At 36.5% G+C, this 14,187-nt stretch overlaps 2 protein-coding genes across 2 annotated transcripts; both read right to left on the reverse strand.

The window, feature by feature from the left end:
* Positions 1 to 903: 903 nt before the first annotated feature.
* Positions 904 to 6,170, reverse strand: LOC134803632 (zinc finger protein 501-like). Its single transcript, XM_063776415.1, has 4 exons — positions 5,822 to 6,170; positions 2,741 to 3,100; positions 2,300 to 2,326; positions 904 to 1,654 (listed from the first exon to the last, which is right to left on the reverse strand). The coding sequence occupies exons 1-4, from the start codon at positions 5,991 to 5,993 to the stop codon at positions 936 to 938; spliced, it is 1,278 nt and encodes a 425-aa protein (XP_063632485.1). The 5' UTR covers positions 5,994 to 6,170; the 3' UTR covers positions 904 to 935.
* Positions 6,171 to 7,594: 1,424 nt separating this feature from the next.
* LOC134803890 (gastrula zinc finger protein XlCGF17.1-like) lies at positions 7,595 to 12,152 on the reverse strand. Its single transcript, XM_063776713.1, has 2 exons — positions 11,851 to 12,152; positions 7,595 to 9,073 (listed from the first exon to the last, which is right to left on the reverse strand). The coding sequence occupies exons 1-2, from the start codon at positions 11,996 to 11,998 to the stop codon at positions 8,208 to 8,210; spliced, it is 1,014 nt and encodes a 337-aa protein (XP_063632783.1). The 5' UTR covers positions 11,999 to 12,152; the 3' UTR covers positions 7,595 to 8,207.
* Between the last annotated feature and the right edge of the window lie 2,035 nt (positions 12,153 to 14,187).

Here is a 14,187-nt window from a genome sequence, read left to right on the forward strand (position 1 = left end):
CGGTTGTCCCACCGCCGACAGGAAAACTAGCTATCGACTTTCTTGGTCTAGAAATTTACATGTAAATGTAAGGCATGTTAGGCATGTGTGAATAAAGGATGTATTTACTTATCGTTGGTAATGGTAACTGATCACGCTGCGAGCCACAACTTTTATCAAAGCTGTAAAACAAAAATTGCTCATCAATACATCGGCGGTAGGCTTAGAGCATTAATAACCGGAGTCGCCTTTAAGAGCTTACCCCTCTGCCGAAAACCTTGCACAATTGTGCACTTTTGTATGGACTGACGTTTATCTGACTATTTGTACGTTACGTACAAATCATGTACAAATAGCCATACATTTGACGTGCCCCTCCCCCGCAAAAATCGCCAGACTGTTTTGTACAGAAAGTGACAGCCAAGGCGTCTCCAGTTACTAAATGATCTAAGGCGGTAGGGCAACTATCTAAAACATTATGGTAAAACGAGAACAATGTACTAAATACATTATTATAAAGATTAAAAGAAAAGGTACTTTTATTTTGTTATTAATATATATTCAAACAATAGTATGATGCGTTCAGTTTATTTATCCATCAATAATCCATCTATATTTTACACACATTTCACACTATAATACACTCTATAACCCCCTTATTCATAAAACTTTACGGGCCTGATTTATTTAATTTTTTTTGTCCCTTTCTTACAAATACATATAAGTCAAAATGGCAGATAAAGACAAACGATTATTAGCTAATTGAGGCTTGCAGCGCGTTTATGAATAAGGGGATAAGGATCTCTTTGTATCCTAAATCTTAATCTAAGAGTCGGTTGCACCAAACCGCCTGTCACTGTTAAAGCGTTCGCTAAATTTATTTGTACGGGAAATTTCATACTTCACTGCTGTTTGACGTCAATCAGTCTGTTAAATGTGGTTGGTGCAACTGGGCCTTAGACTGGTTCTTCCTTTACACTAACTGTCAAATTCAGAGCCTGTGGTGGTTCAATTTCTTTTTTTTTCTCAGGCGCTTTTCTATTACTCCTTTTCCTAGGTTTTAAAGGTCCTAAACTAGGATCTCTCTCACACACGATTCTTTTATGTCTAGCCAACGCTTTCTCATCTTTAAACGGCTTCACACATGTCATACAGCAAAACGGCACCTCACCCGCGTGAATCTTGTTATGAGTAATAAAGTTACGTTTATTCGTAAACTGTCTAGGGCAAATTTCGCAAGGATAAGGCTTTTTATCTGAATGCGTGATCATATGTTTGTTTAAATGCATTTTGCGGGCGAATTTCTTTTGGCACGTTTCGCAGGTGTAAGGTTTTTCCCCATTATGAGCTTTCTTATGATATGCTAGAAGATCTCTTCTTGTAAATTGTCTATCACAAAGGTCACATGGGTAAGGCTTTTCTGCAGAGTGACTTAGTAGATGAGAATTTAGCTGTCCTTTTTGCACAAACTGGCGCTGACAGAGATGGCACGAATAAGGCTTTTCACCGGTGTGGATTCTTAAATGGCAGGTTAAGTTGCGTTTGTCGGCGAACTGTTTTGAGCATATGTCGCATTTGAAGGGCTTTTCTCCGGTGTGTATGCGGATGTGGTCGATTAAGTTGCGTTTGTTGGTGAGTTGCTTGTGGCATATTTCGCATTCGAAGAGCTTGACACCTACAAAAAAATATTATGGTAAATACAGTTCAGCGGCTGTAGCATGATTGGCTCTTTCGTCTGTCACGTTCTAAGAAGTATGCAAGTGCGAAAGTTACGCATGACACGACAGGCGATAAAAACGCGACCATGCTGGCGCCGCAGAAGGAAAACATGCGTCTGCAACGAAAGTCATATTTTTATGATATATGGGGCAAAATCCTCGAGAACTTAAAAATTATTATTTATTTAAGTAATACGGGTAAAATATATTTCTTCAATTATTTTTTTATTTAGCCGAAACAAAAGAGACTTAAAGGAACTGTTATATGGTTCATTTTATATCGTGGACTGCGGTTACCAAAATTTGGTACCTATATATTTTTGGTTGTATACCGTACACTACACCCAACGCGTCGAATGGTCACTTTTTTATGGAGTAGCTGTGACGTAAAATGTTTGTTACATTTGTTTGGAAGTTTAGCACAATAATTTATTTAGAAATGTAACGTTTGAATAATAAAAATACGGTAAAAATGTATTTATAAAAATACGGTAAAAACGTAACATATCTTTTTAGATTAAACCTTATTTATAGAGGATTGAAGGAACTGTCATAGGGACCATTATTCGACGCGACATACATAATTTAAGGCTTTTACCTACCCATGATAGCTGGGCCGTCGATCAACCCTGAAACGTGAACAATTTACATAATTAGAATTACAGTGTATTCTTTTACAATTCACTGAAATGTCGTATAAAATAGTTAAAGGATTTGGTCTTTAAGAGGCCTTCAGAGTTTGAGAGACACATCTCAGTCATTCCCAGTAATTCAATTCTCAACCTTGCTATGCTTCTAATGCAATTTTCCTGTTCTAATAGATTTTTATAGAAACGAAACCTAGACATTTTATTTTGTGACCTTAGAAGTACCTAGTAACATTAATATTTATTAACACATCAACTATCAGCGACCCGCTAGGGGGGTTCTCTGTTTGTAATATTTTTTCGCTGTAAACTATTGTTTTAAGCCTTACGAGAGCACCCAAAGTTTCACAAGGATACAACAAAGAAATTTCCAAAAAAATAATCAATAAAAAATACCTGCAGCAACATGCGTCCGCAAATGTCTTTTCAAATTAACACGCTTCGTAAACCGTTTCTTGCATACTTCGCATTTATACGGTTTCTCCCCAGTGTGTACTCTCTTATGGATCGTTAAACACGACGCACTCCTGAATTTCTTGTCGCATATTGCACAGGAGTAAGGCTTTATGTCGAGATGTATTCGAATGTGCGTATTTAAGACGGTTTTGCTTGAGAAATATTGGTTGCAGGTGTGGCATAGGAATGTCTTTTTTGATTTCATTTTTTTGTAATAACTTAGAGGTGCGTTTGGTTGTGGTGCTGTGCTAACGTCTGTCGTTTTTGGGGATGCTGTGCAAGTCTCCGTTGTAGTTGTCTCTGAAACAACGAGGTTTCGTGAAATATAATTTCGTTAGAAAGTTTACACACTATTAAATAGATAGCTCCGAATAATTAAATTACAAATATAAAAAAACTAACTCAACAACAACAAATCGATTGTGATAAAACAGGTATCTAATCTCCCCAATCCCAGAGTCATTTCTGCAGTTTTTAATTTGGTACATACCTTCATTTATTTCATTATAGTTCAAAAATTCGATTTGCATTTGTCCTTTTAATAAGTTTTTGGCAAAAATTTCATTTTTGGTACGAGTTTTTACCGCTGACTGTACTTTTCTTTCCACAGACAACTAATACTCGTGAACGTACCAGTACTAGAGATTAATTATACATATATTGATTCAAGTGTTGTTTCCATCTTCATTCATTTCAAATATTAGTTTGTGCGTTTTCATTGTTATAGATGGGTATTTTAACTTAAAAGTGTACCATTTTTTTTCAAAAATCCATCAACTTTTGGGTTATTTCTACTCAGAATCACGAGGACTATCGATATATAAGAAAAAAAATGTGTCCCAATTAAAATGTCAGTCTTGTAACGCATTTTCACATACATTTTGTATAGACCATTACAAAACTGACACCCAAAATTTTTATGATAAACTGGGGACACATTTTTTCTTTGTCTCATTCAATAGTACTCGTGATCCTGAGTCTAAACAACACAAAAGTTGATGGTTTTTCGAAAAAAAGTAAATGGTATCATTTTTTCTGAAAACCTCCAGATAGTAAACATTTTAAAATCATAATCATAATAACAAATGTGCCTCTTCCTTACAGTACCTAGCATTATTAATTAAGGGTGTTAGTGCTTTTATTGTCTATTTGCAAACCACTTTCAATTATTCTTATTGCAACAATATACCTACCGACAATAATTGAAATTACATTGAATAATAATTCAGTTCATTTTATTGGTAAAGTGATAATAATATTTAAAAATTACATTACTGTTTTACGTTATAATTTTATTGTCAAATTTAAACAATTTCATGCTGTTTGTTAAGGGTTGTTCACAACTCACAGACACTTAGCGCCACTTGCACCATAAATAAATAATAATAAATAAATATACTACCCACTACCCCGGGGTTAACTGATAAACCGTTAACCCTGTATCAAAATGTACTGGTAACCATGGCAACTCCAGGTTTAACCGGTTAACCCTGGGTTACTGATTGGTGCAAGTGGCCCTTAAGTATTAACACCTATGAATGATGGCGAGAAGACCTTGACGCCTTTGATAGGAACTGGTGGCTGAAGACGGGTCAAGACCGGGAGACGGGTCAAGACCGGGAGACGGGTCAAGACCGGGAGACGGGTCAAGACCGGGAGACGGGTCAAGACCGGGAGACGGGTCAAGACCGGGAGACGGGTCAAGACCGGGAGACGGGTCAAGACCGGGAGACGGGTCAAGACCGAGAGACGGGTCAAGTAGTTACTTTTTGTGCTTTTTGCTTACTTAATAGTTGTTCTCCAAACATATTATTTATGTTTACAAGTGAAACTTGAGGCATATGCTTCAAGGAAAAAGTATCGATAATTGTGGTTATCAATATAGGAACTCCCTGCCCGTCATGTAATTTGCCCCCTAAAATGCGATGTCTGGTTATAATTTAGTAGACCACATACGGCAAATACATTTACACCTGCAGTGGATCATTTTGTGTAAATTGACAAAGGATCCTCAACCCACATAATACTAGTACAAAGACCCCAATTAAGTTTTATGTTGACTCTTTATCATTTTAAACTACGAAAATATTAAGCACAACATTTGTTGGGACGTCAGTCTTTCCGTGACCACATCTGGTGCAACTCAGCTGAAACGTCGGAATTAAAGGTCAAAACAATAAAAACAATGAAATTATATCGCGGTAGACCCGTTTGTGTAATTAAATATTAAGCACAATTCTCAAAAGGCTAGAGTTATGTTGTAGTTATAATTTCCTGTTTCCTACATACATTCTATTGTCTGGGAGAGGACAGTGACTTCTGACACAGGTTTTTACCTAGCTCAGAAGACAGGGACTTCAACACCCATATGTACTGGTTTGTCAGTAACAATATTTCATTTATTTTTATTTTATTTATGTCATTGTCAATATAATTTTTTGTGCTCCGTAGAAAATTGTGTTCACAACACACTTATTGGATTATCTCAGACTTAAAAACCGGTTATATGCGTTTTTTGAGTGATTTTCATTTGTCAAAAAAGTCCCAAGGTTTTTAACTTTTCATTTTAGACAGTCTGGCCTAGTGGGTAGTAAAGTGGGCCTGGGTTAAAATCCCGGTAAGGGCATTTATTAGTGTGATGAACACAAATATTTGTTCCTAAGTCATGGGTGTTTTTCTATGCATATAAGTATGTATTCATCTATGTAAGTATGTATATCATCGCCTAGGTACCATTATAGTACAAGCTTTGCTGTTTGGGGCTAGGTTAATCTGTGTAAGATGTCCCATGACATTTATTTATTTCATACACTTGTATGAAATCATATCTGTTGGACTTGGAGGTAACTTTCTGGGACTCAAGGAATTAATGACCTAATAACCTAATTGAACACACAAGTTGTACTTTCCATAACTATAATAATAAGACTTCCGTGAGACAGACACATTAGGGTAAACGTACTTTTAAGTCAAAAATTGCTCGTGAGTGACCTGTTTTAAAATATTTCATTTTCTACTTACCCTCAGCCGGCGAAACCTCAGGCGGCAGCACCTCGGTTTTGATCTCAATCTCATATTTAATTACAGGCTTCGCCTCTTCTTGGCACGGCTCGCTGTCGGACCATTCCGGCTCCACTTTCACGGTCACTTCTTCCTTTACATGTACTTGGTCTGACATTCTTTCATTGCTCATTGTGTTGAAAATACAACAATCGGTCAGCGATGTTGTCGGCTTCCAAAATCAAAGCGTGGTTTCAAGACCGAGTAACAACTAAATTTGCTAAAGATTATTTCGATAAGAAATCCCTTTGCTTTTAATTTTGTGAGCACATTTTAAAAAGGTATAGAGCGCAAAAAATCGATGTTGTTAAAGTTCTATTTCTCATTCATGCTGTCGCGTCTCCGCGTCGCCTGTCATCTGTCCGTGTCCGCCATGATTGCTTAAATGTCAATGTCAAAAGTTTTTGTTTCTTTTCACGCAGATATTTATGGCATACTATCCGAGAATATATTGCCATTTGTTTCTCTTTTTTATGGAATACAGTCTGACAAAAAAGAGTAGAAATTAAGAATGACAATACTGTAGTTTCGTCCCGTTTTCTTATTATATATATACATTGATTTGAAAGGGACGACACTACAGTATTGCCACTTTTTAATTTCTACTCTACTCTTTTTTGTCAGACTATAGTGTCATTTGTTTCTCTTTTTTTATGAAATAATAAATACAGTCTATCAACCTACTTTGTCAGTAGAAATAGGCGCAAAATTCATCACTAAAGTCATTTCCGTCAGTTAAAAAACGGCAAATTTTTAAAATATACGCGCGAAGTATTATCGTCCCATAGAAAAATTAAATTTCGTGCCTTTTTCCACTGACACTGTTGGTTGACAGACTTTAATAAAAACTATAGTCAACCTTGAAAATATTGGTAATTTTCCAGTTTCATGCACAGTGTGCAAGTTCTTTATCATCATGCAAGTCGTGCAAGTCCAACGACAAGTTCTGCTGAATGCTGGAATCAAGCTGGAATGCAAATGTTGGGATAAGTATTGAATAAGTACCTTTTCTCTGACAACGTCACATACAAATTAGGAGTAGAGCCAAGAAAATAAAAGTAAAGCTTTGATCCATGAAATGGTACTAACGGAAATGTCTGCTTAGCAAAATTATTAATGTAAATAAATGAATTAATGTAATGAATTATTAGTGTATAAAATATTAATGTTATAGCACAGAATAAGTAATAGTATTATCATACAGAACGGCCACGCACCGCCCCGCCCCGACTCGCATTACCTCGCCCCGCGACTGGCCGCGACATGAATCTGGCGGTCCTCTCAGTAATAAAGCGACTTACCCACACATACACAATGACGCGTGTACAGAGTTACAGACGTGCCGCGCACACATATAAACGCAAAGGATTTTTGATGTATGGGGACACGCCGGGCCCTGTGATTATAGTTATAATATGTTATGTAACAAATGAGTAGGTATTTGGACCTACCCATATTAAGTCCACATTTGATCATTTAGTGAGAGTCTACAAAGAAATTCTTCGTTGGATACCATTTCCTTATATACTGTGTATAAAACTAATAGTACCTACCAATACTGTAGGTAGGTACATTACTTCTGTAAATGTACTTATTTACGCATACCCCACCCCAGTTTGCGAAAAACAAAGTCATTTTATATAATATAACATAATTTATTAAAGTAGTAGGTAATTATAATTAAAAACTATTCATAATTAATAATTAGTTATACTAGTACACATAATCGAGCAATATTTTTATTTGTCGGCGATTTTTTTTCGTAGCATTTTAATAAAATTTGGTACTTTTGTATAAAGAGCTCCTCATTCTGGCCGGAATAAATACAAAATCACAATTTGTACAAAAAAATGTAAATAAAGTCTATTAAGCTATTTCCGTCAGTATAAAAAAGCGGCAAATTTAAAAAATGTAGGCGCCAAGGGTTATCGTCCCATAGAAAAATTGAATTTCGCGCCTTTTTCTACTGACAAAGTTGTTTGTACCGGCTATAATTAATTTTTACGCCGAGTTAAGAAAATACCGTACGTTATCGTAACTCGGAGGAAGGTATTGCGCTTATATTGTAGGTACAGAATAGGGAAACCTTATCTATTCACCAAATTTTATCAAAATCAGACGAAAAAATGCGAATTTAAATTGCCATTTCGATGCATGAAAGGCAGTGTGAGACAGACTGCCCATTCCTTTCTATTTAATACAGTTAAAGATGTGTCTGTTCTGTAGTCAGCATCAAAATATAGTTACAGCCATAGTGACCAAAAATATCGCAACACATCCTTATTTCTATGATGTACTGTTTTAAATTTGGCCACTTGGGCGGTCACTAAAAATGTCTGCAAATCGATCACGATTTTTCACAACGCAATTTTTGATGAACGGCCAAACTGCGCTTTTGCGTAAAAGTCTTCTGACAAACGTCACAAGGATACGTAATCTGCGCGTGTACATCTTTATGTCTCCCCAGCAGCCACTTCAAAGTAAACTGCTTCCCGCAGATATCGCAAGCATATGGCTTTTCACCAGTGTGTATCTTTCTATGCGTGATCAAGCAACTTAACTGCGCAAACTGTTTCTGACATACTTCACAAAAGAACGGCCGGCTACCAGTGTGTATATTTCTATGATTATTTAAATTAACTTTTAATGTGAACTGTTTATCACATATCTCGCACACGAATGGTTTCTCGCCACTATGAGTACGCTTATGGACGTTTAGGTACTTTTTGACAGTGAAAACTTTTCCACATTCATCGCAAGGATAATTTTCTTGTTTATGCGTTAGTTTATGCCTCGTTAGATATTGTTTGACAGCAAATTGTTTATCACATTCATCGCATGAAAAAGGCTTCTCTCCAGAATGTAACTGTCTATGAAGTTGTAATTCCTCTTTACGGATGAATCTTTTCTCGCATAAGTCGCAGCCGAAGCGTCTCTCTCTAGTGTGAACGCGTATGTGTTTATTTAATTCACAGTTTCTTCGAAACTTCTTATCACACCAGTCACAGGAGACAGATTTTTCTTTCACATCCGTCACATGTTCAGCTCGCCTGTGTGCTATTAAGTGATCTAGAATATCGAAGGTTTTTTTGCAAATGGTGCAAGTGTATAGCTTCGCTGAAGATATTTCTATGTTCCAGCTTCTTTCCTGTTCTTCATTGGTTGCGGATGTTGATCCTTGGTGGCATGTGTCAAGATCTGCGCCCAGTGGATCTGAAAGATATAGTGTTCATGTTGTAATAAACAAGTCAACGAACTAGAATAAGGGCTCATTTAGACGATGCGAGAACTCGCATGCGAGTTTCATTACATTGCGGGTTTTGGTCGGTCAACCTCAAAAATGATCCCACGTGCATTGTGCGCAGCGCGAGCGACTCAATTGTACTGCGCGCGGCTTGACAAAGTCAAATATTGTAATGCCGCGCAAGATGTTTTACATATAGAATTTTTTGAAGTAAAAACTTCTTTAGGCGCGTTAGGCATTTTTGCTCTATAAATTTACTGAGCAGTACTTGTGCAGCAAAGAGGATTATAGTAAAATTATTCAGATAAAACACTGACAGGCAGACCAAAAAGGAGATGGCAGGATGACCAAAACGCTTTTCGCAGCGGCTGGCGGGAGCATGCACCAAACCGTAAAGAACGGAGAGGCCTTAGGCGGAAGAAACGAGAGGCCTTTGCCCAACAGTAGGTGAGTATTTAAAAAAAACCGGGCAAGTGCGAGTCCGACTCGCGCACGAAGGGTTCCGTACCATAATGCAAAAAACGGCAAAAAAAAGGTCACCCATCCAAGTACTGACCTCGCCCGACGTTGCTTAACTTCGGTCAAAAATCACGTTTGTTGTATGGGAGCATTGGGAGCCCCACTTAAATCTTTATTTTTATTCTGTTTTTAGTATTTGTTGTTATAGCGACAACAGAAATACATCATCTGTGAAAATTTCAACTGTCTAGCTATCACGGTTCGTGAGATACAGCCTGGTGACAGACGGACGGACGGACGGGCAGCGGAGTCTTAGTAATAGGGTCCCGTTTTACCCTTTGGGTACGGAACCCTAAAAAGACACTGAATGTGCCTGAGATAATTTAAAAAATAAAGAGAAATGCTAGAGAAAAAGTTCGAACACAAGTGTTTTTTGTACTCAGATAATATTCATATTTAAAGTCTATTCATCCTTACTTGTCTTATCATTTCAAAATGTAAACAAACACTTCTCGAAGACATTATCACACTTTTATCTGGAATTACACAATAATCATCACTTAAAATGTTGTTCTATACTTAAAGAAACTCACAAAGTATTGAAATCGATCAAATAAACACTGAAAAATATCATTTTTAATAAGATTTTCATAAATAATTGCAGTAACGAACGGAGCACCTCAAAAACATCTGACATTACGATGTCTAGATTGTCTATGAATCATATTGTTGGAATGACACTTTGACGTCACATTTGTTTGATAGGACACGTAAGGATGAATAAATACACTTTATATTATTGTAAAATAAAATTGAAGACATAATGAACACCTAAATGTCTTATTTTTACCCAGATGCTCCTTGGGCAAGTTCCAAACTAGAACCTTGGATCCAGGGAAACTCATACAGATGGCAGCACTAAACAGAATTTACTGTAACAATTTAAAGACACAGGTTCAGTCTGTTGAGAGTTGAGGTATTCCAGAAAAGTGTGTGTTATGTTATGTGCACCCCGATGTTTTTGGTGCTGGTATGTTTTACACTAGTGACTAGCCAAAAAATAGGTAAAACTTGAAAAAACTGATACTATTATAACATTTCTAAGTACATTTGGAGCTTCGTACCTATTTTTGATTCGTGGTTTGGTAATTATTTTACAATAAATTTAAAATGGTAATTAATTTAAAATAAAAAAGTTATAAATACACCAAATCATTCCGGCGCCAAAAATCCCAACATATGGTTATGTGAGATTATTTTATTACATTTCAGATAAAGCTTGGAAGCCAATATATGACATGGTAACATCTGATAACTTAGCTTTAAATTTAAGGGTATATTCACCGTCCAGTGCCTGTTTCCTTGCGGAATGCCCTTTTGTCACAATTGATCAGTGCCCTGTTTCTCAAAAGCTTGTAACTTGTAATAAAAGTGGAAGTCCCTTTCTAACAAAAGCTGTCAAGAAGGGACTTCCACTTGTATTACAAGTTACAAGCTTTTGATAAACTCTCGTCTGCAGGTGCAGCATGGTTAAATTTTTTATCGCCTGTCACTATGCCTGTCACTTACGCACTTACATACTTGTTAGAATGTGACAGGCATGGTGACAAGCGTTAAAAATGCGACCGTGCTACCGTAGGTAATTTATAGGCATCGGAGTTTTTGTCGTATGGTAAGACTAATATCAAGCTATGGAGTCGACATTTGCCATAAATGTAAACTCATATTCATACTCATACTCATTTATTTAATTTATCTCAAAATACCTTTAGAGTGGTCGGTCGTGTATATTATCTTAGTCGAGTTATAAAAAAAAAATATTTTTCTATTACATTATGAATTCATAGACTCCATAGCTTGCCATTAGTCTTACCATGCGACAAAAACTCCGATGCCTAGTAATTTATTGCAACAAGTTTTTGGGAAAATCCTTAAATCTGGTACTCATAGTCTGCAACAAGGGGACACAGCTACCCGCTAGAGCTCAGAGCCAGCAGCCAGTACCGTCTTTACCATAAGGGCACACGGGGCCCGTGCCCAGGGCCCCCATCCTCAGGAGCCCCCAAGGACAGACAGTAACAGTATATTTGATTACCCATAATAAATAGAAGATCATAGTAGAAAAATGTTACTTTAATTAGCTTTCTTTACTTTCCGAAAGGGCCCCCAAATTCTTATGTACCCATGGGCCCCAGCATAGTTTAAGCCGGCCCTGCCAGCAGCTGACAGGTGTAAGGACCACCTATCCGAGTAGGAACCCAGACAGGTTTTACACAATATAACTTACCGTCTACATCGTCCGGCACATCAGGCGTTATCTCAATCTCTAGCGGCTCACATTTAATTACTTTCTCGGCAAACTGTGCTGACTCGACTGTGTTGTCATCGTCTGAATGAGGCTCTTCTTTTATTTGGACTTGGACCGAGTCCGACATAATGCAATTCGGTTTGTATTGTCGATTCCTAACTAATAGTGTAGCCCTTATTATTGTCCACGCAGTTTGTAATTCAATAAATATATTTATTAAGTCTCTTAATTCAGTTTTATGGAAATAAAACGACTTCACGATTTCATTTTTGTTTTCCTTTGACAAGTTTGACATGACATGTTATTGCGTTTAGATACAACTTGTGAAAAAATGTTGTTCAAGTAAAGTAAATGAAGTATTTAGTACTAACCTGAAAAAAAAATACGATGTTTTTATTCGAAAATATATTAAAGGCTCCATAATGGCAGGTGTAATACATGTTACACTTACTATTATATTCATATAATTTATAAAAGTTTAAAAAGGAGATGCTATGACACATTGCGAACGAAACGTAATGAGTCATTGACATAGACCTATAATATTTCAGTGGTCATTGACAAGGTTTGTTTTCTTTTTATTCTGCTACAGCACAGACAATCATAGCCATCCATATTAATTAAATAAATAAAACAATAAATTATTAATAATTTATGAAATTGAGTAAAATGCATCTAAATAAACTGTATTTTAGTATCCAAGTTACAATAAGATTATTATTATAAAATAAGAAATTATTCATTCATTCAATACACCTGCTAACGGAACGGATTAAGGAATGGTATTTGCATCAATCATTCAAGTTCATTCAATCAATCAAATGCAATTGTCGCTGATTGCCAATGCCAACCGATCTGCGATCAAACGATATAATTTTAACTGTGATATTTAGTTGAAGGCTCTCAAATCGTCGCGGAGGCGTTTTGCCTGTTTGGCGTATGTCGTAGTCAATTACCACGACACCGTGACAAAGTTTCGTGACCCGCATTCTGTGTTGTGTTGTGGACAGTGGTGTCTTGAATAACACGTATTTACCACACATTCTTATCGTTTTAGCGTAGTGTAAATGGATTACAATGCTTCATTTACTTTCGTAAACACGTAACGTCATCAGGTGAGTGATTATTTGAGTCATATTTGTATATTTTATTGGTTATTTATGTTATTGTTCTTGGCTTTGATTTTCGCATAATTTGGACGCGAGCGATTTGCGAGATGAGTCGGACGTGGTCTCACAGCCGGTGAAAGTATTTAATCGTGATTATTAGTTCTAATCCATTTTAGTCCCATTGTTTATTAGATTTTCATTCAGGTACAGTTTCATTGTGACACATTTTTGGATGAATGAAATATACACCGTGTTTTTTTTTGATTTCCGTTAATTTCAAGGGTGCATTCCTGAGCTTAAATCAAGTAACTTTCTCAAAGACACCGCTATTCTAATTAACTCCATTTCGGAGATAATCAATAAAAAAATTTTTTCCTATAACGCCTCTACAAGCGTGTACACTTGCCTTAGGGCCGGTTTACATATTGATTAGTGTTTAGAATGAGTTCATACATTTGCTACTAAACTTAAGTACAATCTCGGTCGATCGATGTTCGAAATGACATTGATATGTCACAGATTTCAATTGTTTAGTTGAATTAAATGTAATGCCCGTGTTACAACAACGCTATATGCTACAATTAATTACTTTTTAAACTTAAACTTTTTTTTAGAAAAAAACAAAAAATTTTTTTTTTTTAAACTAACTATGCCATTTAGTTTTCTTAAACGTACTTAACCATACCCCGAAGTTAACGGAATTCAATAAAAACACGGTGTATAAAAATTCGGCCAAGTGCGAGTTGGCACGCGCACGAAGGGTTCCGTACCAATACGCAAAAAACGGCAAAAATATCACGTTTGTAGTATGGGAGCCCCACTTACATATTTATTTTATTCTGTTTTTAGTATTTGTTGTTATAGCGGCAATAGAAATACATCATCTGTGAAAATTTGAACTGCCTAGCTATCACGGTTCATGAGATACAGCCTGGTGACAGACAGACAGACGGACAGCAGTCTTAGTAATAGGGTCCCGTTTTTACCCTTTGGGTACAGAACCCTAAAAAGAACAAAAAGTCATTGCTTATGCTTATGTTTTAGTTATCATTAATTGGCACAAATTTTTTAAAATATAGGATAATAATAATACAGTACAGCCTAGGACCTCAGCTGGTCCTAAAGGAAAATAAAATATAACATTTTTTTTTTTTTGAGGAGCCTATATCCTACTGCTGGGCTAAGGCCTCCCCCTAGACTTCCAATC

Source organism: Cydia splendana, chromosome 27 (genome assembly GCF_910591565.1).
Source record: "Cydia splendana chromosome 27, ilCydSple1.2, whole genome shotgun sequence".
NCBI classification, from domain to species: domain Eukaryota; kingdom Metazoa; phylum Arthropoda; class Insecta; order Lepidoptera; family Tortricidae; genus Cydia; species Cydia splendana.

What these genes read in the sequence shown, in the direction of transcription:
- LOC134803890 (XM_063776713.1), bottom strand. Translation starts at nt 11,998, where the DNA reads ATGTCGGACTCGGTCCAAGTCCAAATAAAAGAAGAGCCTCATTCAGAC. An exon ending in TGTGCCGGACGATGTAGACG is followed by an intron (nt 9,074 to 11,850) that starts GTAAGTTATATT and finishes TATATCTTTCAG; the next exon opens with ATCCACTGGGCGCAGATCTT.
- LOC134803632 (XM_063776415.1), bottom strand. Translation starts at nt 5,993, where the DNA reads ATGAGCAATGAAAGAATGTCAGACCAAGTACATGTAAAGGAAGAAGTG. An exon ending in TGAGGTTTCGCCGGCTGAGG is followed by an intron (nt 3,101 to 5,821) that starts GTAAGTAGAAAA and finishes TCGTTGTTTCAG; the next exon opens with AGACAACTACAACGGAGACT. An exon ending in GCGGACGCATGTTGCTGCAG is followed by an intron (nt 2,327 to 2,740) that starts GTATTTTTTATT and finishes TTCACGTTTCAG; the next exon opens with GGTTGATCGACGGCCCAGCT.